General features: G+C 38.0%; 5 protein-coding genes across 6 annotated transcripts; 2 read left to right on the top strand and 3 right to left on the bottom strand.

Moving 5' to 3' along the window:
- Positions 1 to 216: 216 nt before the first annotated feature.
- On the top strand, positions 217 to 3,647 carry LOC130967915 (glucan endo-1,3-beta-glucosidase 3-like). Of its 2 annotated transcripts, none has more exons than XM_057892963.1 (4): positions 217 to 550; positions 1,876 to 2,985; positions 3,119 to 3,146; positions 3,241 to 3,647. In XM_057892963.1, the coding sequence occupies exons 1-4, from the start codon at positions 475 to 477 to the stop codon at positions 3,392 to 3,394; spliced, it is 1,368 nt and encodes a 455-aa protein (XP_057748946.1). In that variant the 5' UTR covers positions 217 to 474; the 3' UTR covers positions 3,395 to 3,647. The 2 variants fall into 2 exon arrangements, with proteins under 2 accessions (XP_057748946.1, XP_057748945.1); XM_057892962.1 differs by having other exon boundaries at positions 1,729 to 2,985.
- Positions 3,648 to 3,995: 348 nt separating this feature from the next.
- On the top strand, positions 3,996 to 4,916 carry LOC130969495 (histone H1). The gene is made up of 2 exons (XM_057895238.1): positions 3,996 to 4,239; positions 4,356 to 4,916. The coding sequence occupies exons 1-2, from the start codon at positions 4,102 to 4,104 to the stop codon at positions 4,740 to 4,742; spliced, it is 525 nt and encodes a 174-aa protein (XP_057751221.1). The 5' UTR covers positions 3,996 to 4,101; the 3' UTR covers positions 4,743 to 4,916.
- A 74-nt stretch (positions 4,917 to 4,990) lies between these two features.
- On the bottom strand, positions 4,991 to 6,146 carry LOC130969494 (F-box protein SKIP28). The gene is made up of 2 exons (XM_057895237.1): positions 5,723 to 6,146; positions 4,991 to 5,624 (listed from the first exon to the last, which is right to left on the bottom strand). Exons 1-2 carry the CDS (start codon positions 6,023 to 6,025, stop codon positions 5,067 to 5,069), a joined length of 861 nt encoding a protein of 286 aa, XP_057751220.1. The 5' UTR covers positions 6,026 to 6,146; the 3' UTR covers positions 4,991 to 5,066.
- Positions 6,147 to 6,776: 630 nt separating this feature from the next.
- LOC130970376 (dynein light chain 1, cytoplasmic) lies at positions 6,777 to 8,287 on the bottom strand. Its single transcript, XM_057896448.1, has 2 exons — positions 7,765 to 8,287; positions 6,777 to 7,159 (listed from the first exon to the last, which is right to left on the bottom strand). Exons 1-2 carry the CDS (start codon positions 8,005 to 8,007, stop codon positions 7,004 to 7,006), a joined length of 399 nt encoding a protein of 132 aa, XP_057752431.1. The 5' UTR covers positions 8,008 to 8,287; the 3' UTR covers positions 6,777 to 7,003.
- A 738-nt stretch (positions 8,288 to 9,025) lies between these two features.
- Positions 9,026 to 10,098, bottom strand: LOC130970607 (protein PLANT CADMIUM RESISTANCE 2-like). The gene is made up of 3 exons (XM_057896739.1): positions 9,743 to 10,098; positions 9,591 to 9,662; positions 9,026 to 9,506 (listed from the first exon to the last, which is right to left on the bottom strand). Exons 1-3 carry the CDS (start codon positions 10,095 to 10,097, stop codon positions 9,208 to 9,210), a joined length of 726 nt encoding a protein of 241 aa, XP_057752722.1. The 5' UTR covers position 10,098; the 3' UTR covers positions 9,026 to 9,207.
- Positions 10,099 to 10,826: the final 728 nt, after the last annotated feature.

The raw sequence follows: 10,826 nt of genomic DNA, 5'->3' as shown, positions 1-10,826 counted from the left end.
TTTGTCTTTGATGTTTTAATTTTGACTACAATTACATAAAACAAAAATAGTTGTTCCATTTTATGAAAAAGTACTACATTGTGTATTATTCCTTAATTTATGTATGCAATTTTATTAATAAGTTAAAGTACAAATGAATTATTTTTATTATAGTCTTGTTTTGAAATATAAGGAAGAGAAAAATGATATTAAAGAAAAAAACAGAGTAAAGGCAAATTGTTCTGTTTGCCACACATAACTCACTTACTCACTACTAGTCACTAGTCGCTAGCTAGTTCTCTCTTTCTCTTAAAGGGCCTCAAAAGAAGCATACTTTGATGTTCTTTTTCCATCACGCTCCATAGAAAATTCCAAGCTTTGTAGCTCTTTATTCTCACCTTCTTTCCTTTCAAGTTTCCTTCATAGTGAACGAAAGCATTGCTATTTGCTCCTTTTATCTTACTGCTGCACTCTGGCTTTTTCTACTCAAGTTTCATGGCTCTGTTGCTGCTTCTTCTGCTGATGCACTTTCTTGTGCTCCCACTCTCTGTTTCTGCCGCAGGAGGAGGAGGTATGTCATTTTGAGCCATCTCTTGTAGGTGATTTCAGTTTGGCAATCTTGTTCATTATGTTGTTTTTTTAGTTAATACTATCTTTAATGCCTAATAGTTTTCGGAGTTCGTTTTTGCTTTGGTGTATGTCATGAATACCTCTTTCTGTCCTTCCCCAGTTTCTTCTACTGTTCTACCATAGTGTTCTTTGGATTACTCTCTTGTTTTCTTACTTATCTTATGGTTATTATAATCTATTTGGGGTCATAGATTTGTTCGAGAGAGGGAGAGAGAGATTGCACTTCATAGTTCATAGAATAAGAGTGAGAAAATCTTTTCCTTTGCACAGAATCTAGTGTATGTCCTTTCCGGTCTTTTTGTGTTATTGTGGGAACAACCTTATTGCGTCCCAGCTCATCACTGCCTTCCTTTGAAGATTGCACTTCATACAATATAATGTCATAAGACTAAAATACCCTTCACTTGAGTCTTTCAATTAGTATTGGTAGGATGTAGCTTTAGAATTAAGCTGTGACCTGGTTGGCATTAGAGTTGAGCATACAAGAAATCTTGGGTGTTCACTGTTCTTGGAGCACAGTAATGAAAATGAGTGGATATAAATGTTGTTGAGTATAAATTAAATATGTTTCAAGAGTACCCAAGTATTTTTCGACACAACATTTAATTATGGGTGGCATTAAGAAAATAGCCGTCAGTGTAGGAAATAATGATGGTGATGGTGATGGTACTTCATTCTGACCTATGCATTTCCCCTAGATTATATGACCAAATAAATAAATCATCCATTTATAAGTTGTAGCTTTCTAATAATTAAGGAGCATGCATTTCTTCTCTACTCTCTTGCATGTGTTACATGTCTAGTGGAAATAGGTGCTTCTGATGTTCACCTACCCACCAGACATCATTTGAGTGCGTTACACTTCTTTCAGCTGAATTCATGTCTCATATGGTCCTACCATTATAGATGTGCACAAGAAACACACATGGGGTGACCTTATTATATCCTTGTCTAAGGACATTATTGTATCCTTGTCATACTTTCTGTTATTGTTGTTACTATGATGGATTACCCAAAGTACTGGCTTATTAGAAACTAAGTGTACTATAATGTCATGAGTTTTAGATGTTAGTTCTCCATCCCTCCTCCATCTGTGAGAGCTGTGTGTGTATTCTGCAGATGCATATATTGGAGTAAACATTGGTACAGATGTCTCTGAAATGCCAAGTCCAAAAGAGATTGTTGCCCTTCTTAAAGCTCAAGGTATCCAACATGTTAGACTCTATGATGCTGACCAATCTTTGCTTCTTGCACTCGCCAACACAGGGATCCGTGTGGCCGTTTCTGTTCCGAATGACCAGCTACTCGGCATTGGCCAGTCCAATGCAACTGCAGCAAAATGGGTTTCGCGGAATGTAATAGCTCATGTCCCAGCTACCAACATAACTTCCATAGCTGTTGGTTCCGAGATCCTAACAACTCTCCCAAATGCAGCCCCGCTTATAGTCTCGGCCTTAACATTTATTCACTCTGCTCTGGTGGCTGCTAATCTTGATCAGCAGATAAAAGTGTCTACTCCACACTCTTCCTCTATCATCCTTGACTCTTTTCCACCTTCCCAAGCGTTTTTCAATCGGACTTGGAATCCGGTCATGGTTCCCTTGCTTAAGTTTCTGCAATCAACAGGTTCATATCTCATGATCAATGTGTACCCGTATTATGATTACCAGCAATCCAATGGTGTGATCCCACTGGATTATGCATTATTCCGCCCCTTACCTCCAAATAAGGAAGCTGTTGATCCCAACACTCTCCTGCATTATACTAATGTATTCGATGCAGTGGTTGATGCTGCTTATTTTGCAATGTCTGATTTGAACTTCACCAATATCCCTATTGTGGTTACTGAATCGGGATGGCCCTCCAAAGGCGACTCGTCATCTGAACCGGACGCAACTGTGGATAATGCAAACACTTACAATAGCAACTTGATCAGACATGTACTTAACAATACTGGGACTCCTAAACATCCTGGAATTGCAGTTAGTACATATATTTATGAGCTTTACAATGAAGACCTAAGAACGGGTCCAACCTCTGAAAAGTACTGGGGGCTGTTTTATGCTAATGGAGAACCGGTGTATACCTTACACTTGACTGGTGCTGGTACTATATTTGCAAATGATACAACAAATCAGACATTTTGTGTCACCAAGAGTAATGCTGACGCTAAGATGCTACAGGCGGCGCTCGATTGGGCTTGTGGACCAGGGAAAGTTGATTGTTCACCTCTGCTGCAAGGTCAACCATGTTATGAACCAGATAATGTAGTCTCACATGCTACATATGCTTTCAATGCATATTATCAGAAGATGGCTAAATCTCCTGGGACTTGTGATTTCAAAGGGGTTGCAACCATCACCACCACTGACCCAAGTAAGTTATTCCACACCCTTAGTCCCTTACACATAAATATGCATGTTTGTACCCACATGCTAACCAGGTTTTGATAAACCTTAGCAAGGAGAGTGAATTATGACTGATATATTTTGCATTGTAATTGTTACAGGTCACGGTTCTTGTATATTTCCTGGAAGGTATAAATGGCTTTATATTTTGTTTCCCTGCTCGAGTGTTTTATCTTGTTCAATTATTTATTAGTCTTTTTGGTTGCATATTTGTGAACTGCAGTTTTGGTAAAAAAGGCTCCAAAATAAATGGCACATTACTGGCCCCATCCAACTCCACAAGTTCAGGTTGCTTGTCACAGTATTACTACAATGGTGGATCTTTCACAAGCTCTGTGATCTTAGTTGCTTTACTTTTGAATGTATTTGTCATGTAAAACTAGCTACATATTAATATCATTTATGGATAGAGAGCTCAGAAAGAGAGAGTAGAGACATCAGACATGCCCTTCAACTACCAATTTTGTGTTTGGTTTTGTAGAAAATTTAGAGTGGCCACGTTGATCAAATGTATATTGACAATTACACCGTCACTTTCCATTGAATTTTTTGTACAAACACAACCAGACTAATTATTTGTCATCAATTACTGTATCCTTATAAGATCTACATAATTACCATTTTGTGTGATTTAACCCGCATTGTAATCAGTTATCTGTTATCATTAATCCCCAAATATTTTTTAGGCGAAAGGCAAAAAACAGTGAGAATAAATGGAAGACCAAAACCAGCAAGAAAACACACTGTTTTTTTCCGTTTTTAGCCCAAACTGAAACAATGCTCAAAAGCATAACCAAAACAGAGTGCACCTTTGTGGCTCTGTCATTCCAGAAAAAAACCACGTACGTCCACAGCATCGCAAACAACGCTAATATTGTAACCACGTGTACGTTCTAGATCTCTCCCTTGACACGCTGGCAATCCTCGTTCCCAGTGACTCCACCAATAGCATAGTAAAATATCTCCCGCGCTGATTCTTCTCACCAGCTATGAGATGCCTCTATATAAAGCCAAAGCTTAGGTTCAGTTATTTCCAGAATCTACCGTTTCAAGACTACACTACTCAAATTGTTTCTAAGTGATCATGTCATCGAAAATGTCTGCACCCGCCGCCGTTGAACAGCCGACGGAGCCGCCGAAGTCAGTCAAGGAGAAAAAGCCCAAGGCTCCCAAGAAGCAGCCCAAACAGGCCAAAACCGATCCTCACCCTCCATATTTTCAGGTACTTGCCTTGATCGTGGTTCACAATTTTAGGTTAATTTGGTTTCGGTTATAGTTGATCATGTGAATTGAGGAGAAGTTAATAAGTGTTGGCGGTGGGTTTTTGTTGATTTACAGATGATTAAGGAAGCGTTGGTGGCTCTGAACGAGAAAGGCGGTTCGAGCCCTTACGCGATAGCTAAGTACATGGAGGAGAAGCACAAGGCGGTGCTGCCCGAGAATTTCAGGAAGATTCTTGCGTTGCAGCTCAAGAACCAAACCGCCAAAGGGAACCTCCTCAAGATCAAGGCCTCCTACAAGCTCTCCGGTGCCGCCAAGAAGGACAAGAAGGAAATCTCGATGAAGCAGCAGAAACCGCAGCAGCGCCCCAAGCGGAGTGCCTCCGTGGCGGCGAAGGGTGGTGTTAAGAAGACGAAGAAGGTGTCGACGCCGGCAAAGCCGAAGCAGCCAAAGTCGCTAAAGTCTCCGGCAAAGAGGGCCAGGAAGGGCACTGCAGCTGCCTGATGGTGTTTTAGTTGAATAGGGAAATTGCATCATGTAACTAACTATGTGAATATGAATAGGGCCATAGAGGCGTAGTTTTATGTTTTAGTATCGTCCTTTCACACTTACTGTAATAATCTTCCATTTCCATGTAATATATGACCCTATCAAATGGAGGTTAGTTTGTCTGTTTTAGTGTTAAATTAATTGCGCACTAAATTATGCTTCATGCTAGACGCGAGCATCAACATTTTAATTATAGTATCATAGGCATATTAACAGGGGAAACAACGCCCAGCAGCTTATTCATATATATATAGATAAATGTGAATAAGTTATTGATGATTACATAAAGTCATCCATGTAGGTATATCCACTTGAATTTTCTTGGCAAACTCTACAAACGAATGTAGAGTCAGAAGAATTGGGCCACCATGAAGTGTGTTGCCTACAGTATGGCTTGTTACAGAAACTGCATTTGGGATGCTCATGTAACCAGCAATGAAGGCACAAGATATCTGAACAAGCAGCCTCTTCCACTTGTTCTGATGCAATGCAGCCACCACAGTTTTCACATCTTGGAATACAGAAACTGCATGCTCTACACTCGCACTCTCTCTTCGGGCAGTCATAAACCTCCCTCGCCTCATAGCACTTGGGACATGCCTCCAAATCAATAATCCTCTCCGTTTCTCTGTGGCGTTCGTGATAGAAGAGACGCGGCTGCTGCTCTAATTGGAGGTTGTTGTTAAGGCAAGAAGCCAGCGTGCGTAGATGCTCCCTGTTTAGGTTATAGATGCCGTTAATTCTCAAGGTTCTTAAGCAATTGCTTCCATGGCAGAGTGTTGTCACGGCTGCTACAACTCCTTCAGGGGTTATGCTGCTGCATCCTGGTATGTGCAGCTACAACTCCGAATCAATTATTTACAAATTAGAATATCTCGATTCCAGAATCAGAATCCAATCCTAGCCTAATTTAATTGAAGCAAATAAATATATACCTTTGTTATGTGAGGATTTTGACGAACGAGGGTTTGAAGGCCGTGGTTCGTGATGTGGATGCAGTTGATGAGAGAGAGTGTTTTGAGGCCACCATTGGCCTTGGAGGTGATGTTGATGAGAGTGTGATCAGAGAGTCGAGAACTGAGAGGCCTTTGAACAAGGATGTTTAGCCATGGCAGCACATCGTTGTTCAGTGCATCTCTCAGTGACCTGCAAACTTGAGACATCAATAAAAGCTCGTAGACTGGAAGGTAACCTAACACCAGAAACATGGCCTCATGAGGAGAAGACTCTTGATCCATATTTCTCTATTGTATCACACTTGCGTGCCAACCATTATCTATTATCTTGAGTTGTGTTTGCTGAGACATGGGGAGATAGAAACGGTGGTACATAAATACATATAAAATTTATGTATTTAATGTTTTTTCTTAAAGTTAAGATACGGAGATATAATATATAAGACACAATTTAATTTTTAATTCTTAATTATTCTTAAAATTATTAATACATAAAACACAAAAAAATAAAATTGACATTTTATTTGTATATGTGTGTCTTTTATATTATTGTCAAATATATTATAAAATTTATGTATCTTTATATCTATTTATCTCTGTATATTTGTGTATGTGAAACGTATAGTTGGAGAACGGGATAGACTAGACAGATGTTGATTCATTATTGGATGAGGTGTCTCAACGCAAACCACAAATAATTAATTGAAACTTGTCGTTATCTTTTGAAATATGTAATATTAATATGCAACAAACGAATAGTGCAATCAAACCTCACTAGCAGTGGTAAATAGTTTTTTGACAAGCATAGAGACAAGTACAATAATAATAATCAGCTAGTTAGCAGATAGCATTTAATCGAGATAGTTCTCTTCACACTAACTTGTTAGAGCTGTGAAACTATTTGTTTTATTTTATTTTAATCGTGCAGATTCACTATCATCAAATACTGACAAATTACTAATATGATATGCTTTTTGCAAATTTTTATATTATAACTTTTCCTATTGTTTTCAATGCTACTCAAGAGAGATGCTTGGTCTTGGTAGTTGGAATACAAGCTTTATGAAAAATTGATAGAATGTCTTATGAATTTTCTGAACAAATTATATACTCAAATGCACTCCCATAGCCGAAAATTGCATTAGACACATTGCAGAACACGTCTTTATAGTCCTTAGCTTGTAATTTTACATATGATGAGTTGGTTGGAAATTTTTTATATTGAGTTTGCCAAGGAAATATGCATCAAATAAAAGTTGATCAACGGTCCAATGGTTCAACAGCTGTCTTGAACAGAAGGATATAAACCTTGTCAATGGAAAAATACAAGAAACCACCAACAGAGTGAGTCACATAGGACCCAAAGCTAGTTCCCACAATGCAGTGCCAAGCGGGTCCGTATGAAGAATCAAACTCCTGCAACACCAGTCACCATCTTTCTGTCATAACTCATAACCCATTCAATTCAAGTCATTCATACAAGGATAATATCGTGACCAAAAATAGCCCAAACATTTTGCAAGTAATTCTAATAGCAAATTTGGTTACAAACTGATCTAGTTCAAATCCTATAAATCTATCAACTAAATAATCCCCTATCTAAGAAATGTGCTACTATAGGGTGTCACATATCATTATAGTTCTAAAATTGCAACTTGAACTAATATCATCTACCAAACCTGGAACCCCAAATTAATGAAATGAGGGACCATATATTCATTCATTGATAGTGACAAACTTCAAACCTATAGTTAGTTGCAGAACCAGAAGGCCTAAAATGCAATCTGGGGAATGTACTTGGCTGACATTCTTCACAGTTCACAGAGGCTCTCTCTTATATTTCAAAAACAAAGACAGGGTAAAAAGATGAGCAAACATTACCATCAAGAAACTAAGAAACAGATCAAAGAAAGATTCATCTGAAAGAGTGAAAGCGGCCAACAAGGCAACAACAGATACATATTCACAGATCTCAATAAATTACTAAGTGGTAACTGGAAAAAAGAATAGTGATTAGTGACCTTCTTGAGGGCAAGAGCCAAACGTTTGCTGTCAAGCTTGTTGGAAGGCATGGAATCAAGGTGATGGCGGGCACAACGAAAGGCAAGGTTCTGCAAAGAGAGAGGCATATCAGAAGCTCTGACTCTAACATTGTTTTTGTGGAGATGGTCATGCTGCTCTTGTTGCTCTATGCATTTCTTCTTCTGTATCAAGCTTTTCAGGAACAAGCTTCTTTTCTCTAGCTCCACCTCTGCTCCTTCCATCTTCCTAACTCTCTCTTCAACATACAACACAAACCCTTCTCTTCTTCTCTTCCAATAATAATATGCTTAAATCAATGGCAAAATCAAGTATATATCTTTTGCACTCGATTGGTTTCTCAAGTGAAGGGGGCCCAAAGAGCAAAGAAAAGAAAAGCAGTAGAGAGAAAATGAGTATGGGATAGGGAAAGGGTTAATGTCTTTGTTGGGTTCGGTATTGGTCTTCAAGAATCCAAGGGTTGGGTTTTGTTGCTGCTTTTAATGCATGCATATGTTGCCTATACACGAGGTCATCCCTTAAAGTATAGTGAGTGACAAACACTCCTTAGTTATATATATAAGGAGCATAATCTGTGTATTCGAAACTAGCCTATACAAATTCATATATTATATTACTTTTTCTTCAAGTATTTGATCTTTGTCCTACATAGTGTTAGTGTATACCACTTACTAATAGTTTTAGCAGTTAGTGGCGCAAGTAAAGGGCAATGCCATTGTGGAATGGTATGCATTACTTTATTTAAATACTGTCGGTCCACCTGCAAAATCAATCATTTTCACTTTTGCTTTTTTTTTTCTAGCAATAAAGAATGAATGTGACTTTTTTTTCATTTTGTAAACATTACAAATCCTGCAAAAAGGGAACATGTCTACCACACTTGCCGGGGACTCAGTCAAAGTGGAAGTTTCCTACCTATACAGATAGATACACATCGCATACCATTTATTATTGTTTAATGTTTATTCAGCAAGCTCGATGAAAACTTTAACAGCATATTGATCATACATCTTGGGCTTTGGGTCATTATTTATGCTTACTCATCAGTCCTTCACATAAAGAATACTTTAACAGCATATTGATTGAATCATCATATATAACACAGAATAAATAACACATTTAAGTATAGCCTTACATGTAATAAGTTTATGTATGTTTGTTACATCATACATGATTCTGTTGGGTGTATCTCTTGTCTTTTGTTAAGTTAAAAAGCAGAAAGCAGTGAGTAGAGTTTTGAAGTAGAGAAGATAATGAATAATGAATGATATTAATACATACAGTAATTTGTGTTGTACAAAAAAAAAACGCTCCACGGCACCTCGGATATGATATTCAAAACTGTTGTTAAAAAAGAATTGAACATGCAACACAAATTAAAGAAACTATGAATGAAAAGAAAAACATACAACAACAGTTTTGAATTAACGGGTCATGTTTAGAACAGATGGTGGTTGTTGTTGGTGTGAAGCCATCTGGTTGTTCCAACGGTCAAGATTGCCGTTCCAACCAAGAGACATGTCAAATCCACGGTTCTGAAGCTCGCGATATTCTTGGCAGAGAGCGCATGGCTCACAGAAGAAATGAACGATGCAATCCAAGCAAATAGTCTCCTTCAAAAGAAACTGCCTTCTCATCCTTGTTCTGTAGATGCATGAATATAGGCATGGGCTTCCAATGAAAAACAATATCATCGCATACAGTGCCCCGCTTATTGCACACGCTGGATCATCACCAACAATCATTAATAATTAATTAATCAATTAATAATAACAATCATAATTGATGTATGTTATTAGTTTCTTACAAGATGCGTCCCTGTCAATCATCTCTGCAATTTGACCAAACGTGAAGCAGGGACACAAGCACGTTATCAAACCTGGCGAATTAATTAAGGAAATTAAACAAATCACACATTGATTATTGGTGGTTGATTAAGGAAAGAGTTACGTAACATACAGTTTTTGATGTCAGACAAGCAATCAAAAAGGCCTGTGGACCATTCCACCTTTTCGGAATTAGTATAAATTGGGAGCGGCAACATTGGATTCGGGATGTAGTACATTGGTGGTGGTGGTGGTGGTGGTGATGGCTGTGCATGATGATGATGATGATGATGATGATAACAAGGATCTAAATAAGGTGGCGGCGGTGGCGGCGGTGGTGGTGCATTCTGATCATAATAGTAATAAGGTGGTGGAGCTTGTTGCGCGTTGTTATGATCATATGGTGGCGCTTTTGCTTGTGTATGATCTGATGTTGTTGCTGTTGTTGTTGTTAGGGGCGGTGGCGGCGGCGGTGGTGGAGGATACATCTCTGTATGTATATATTAATTGTGTTGGCTCTCTCTTGTGTCTTCTCTTCTATGGAGAAGAAAAGAACGAAGAAGCAGAGAGTTTGATTTTGACGAGAGGTTTCTCAATATATATTATTTAATTTTTTCAATATTGAGGATGCATGGATGGAATGCTTCAACAATTTATATACGCGAAATTAAAGGAACACTGGCAGATTCAAATTTGGACTAACATTATAATATTAATTATTACTTATTACTGTAATATAAAGAGTTAATATCAATGTATGTATAAGCAGGCTGAAAGGTCGATCACGTTAAAAAGTGGCCGTCTGTTCTATCTTGTTTCTATCGACTCGGATCCATAGATGCTTAGTTTCGTTATTTGCATATTATTATGTTAAAAATGTATATCTTATATCTATATTCATATCATACCCCCTAAACATAAATGAAAAGAATGCACATTTTTTCTTATAAAATTATCTCTGCACTTCTTTCAATATCTCTGCTTAGGGAAAACAGTGCATTTACATCTTGGAATATGTGATGTATGTCAAATAATCACAACAAAATTAAAAAACTATTGGGTGCACTAGGTAACTCCATACACCACATGCATGTGTCGTATATGTCCAAAAAGAATCCAACAATAATTATTTTAGCCCTCATTACACCCATCATTCATCTGTAAATATCGATCATATACTAACCGCCAAACACCAATAATGTGAGTTTCGCTTTCAC

Source organism: Arachis stenosperma, chromosome 3 (assembly GCF_014773155.1).
Source record: "Arachis stenosperma cultivar V10309 chromosome 3, arast.V10309.gnm1.PFL2, whole genome shotgun sequence".
In the NCBI taxonomy this organism is placed as follows: domain Eukaryota; kingdom Viridiplantae; phylum Streptophyta; class Magnoliopsida; order Fabales; family Fabaceae; genus Arachis; species Arachis stenosperma.
The sequence above is the reverse complement of the archived record's forward strand: the minus strand, read 5'-3'. Positions and strand labels throughout refer to the sequence as shown.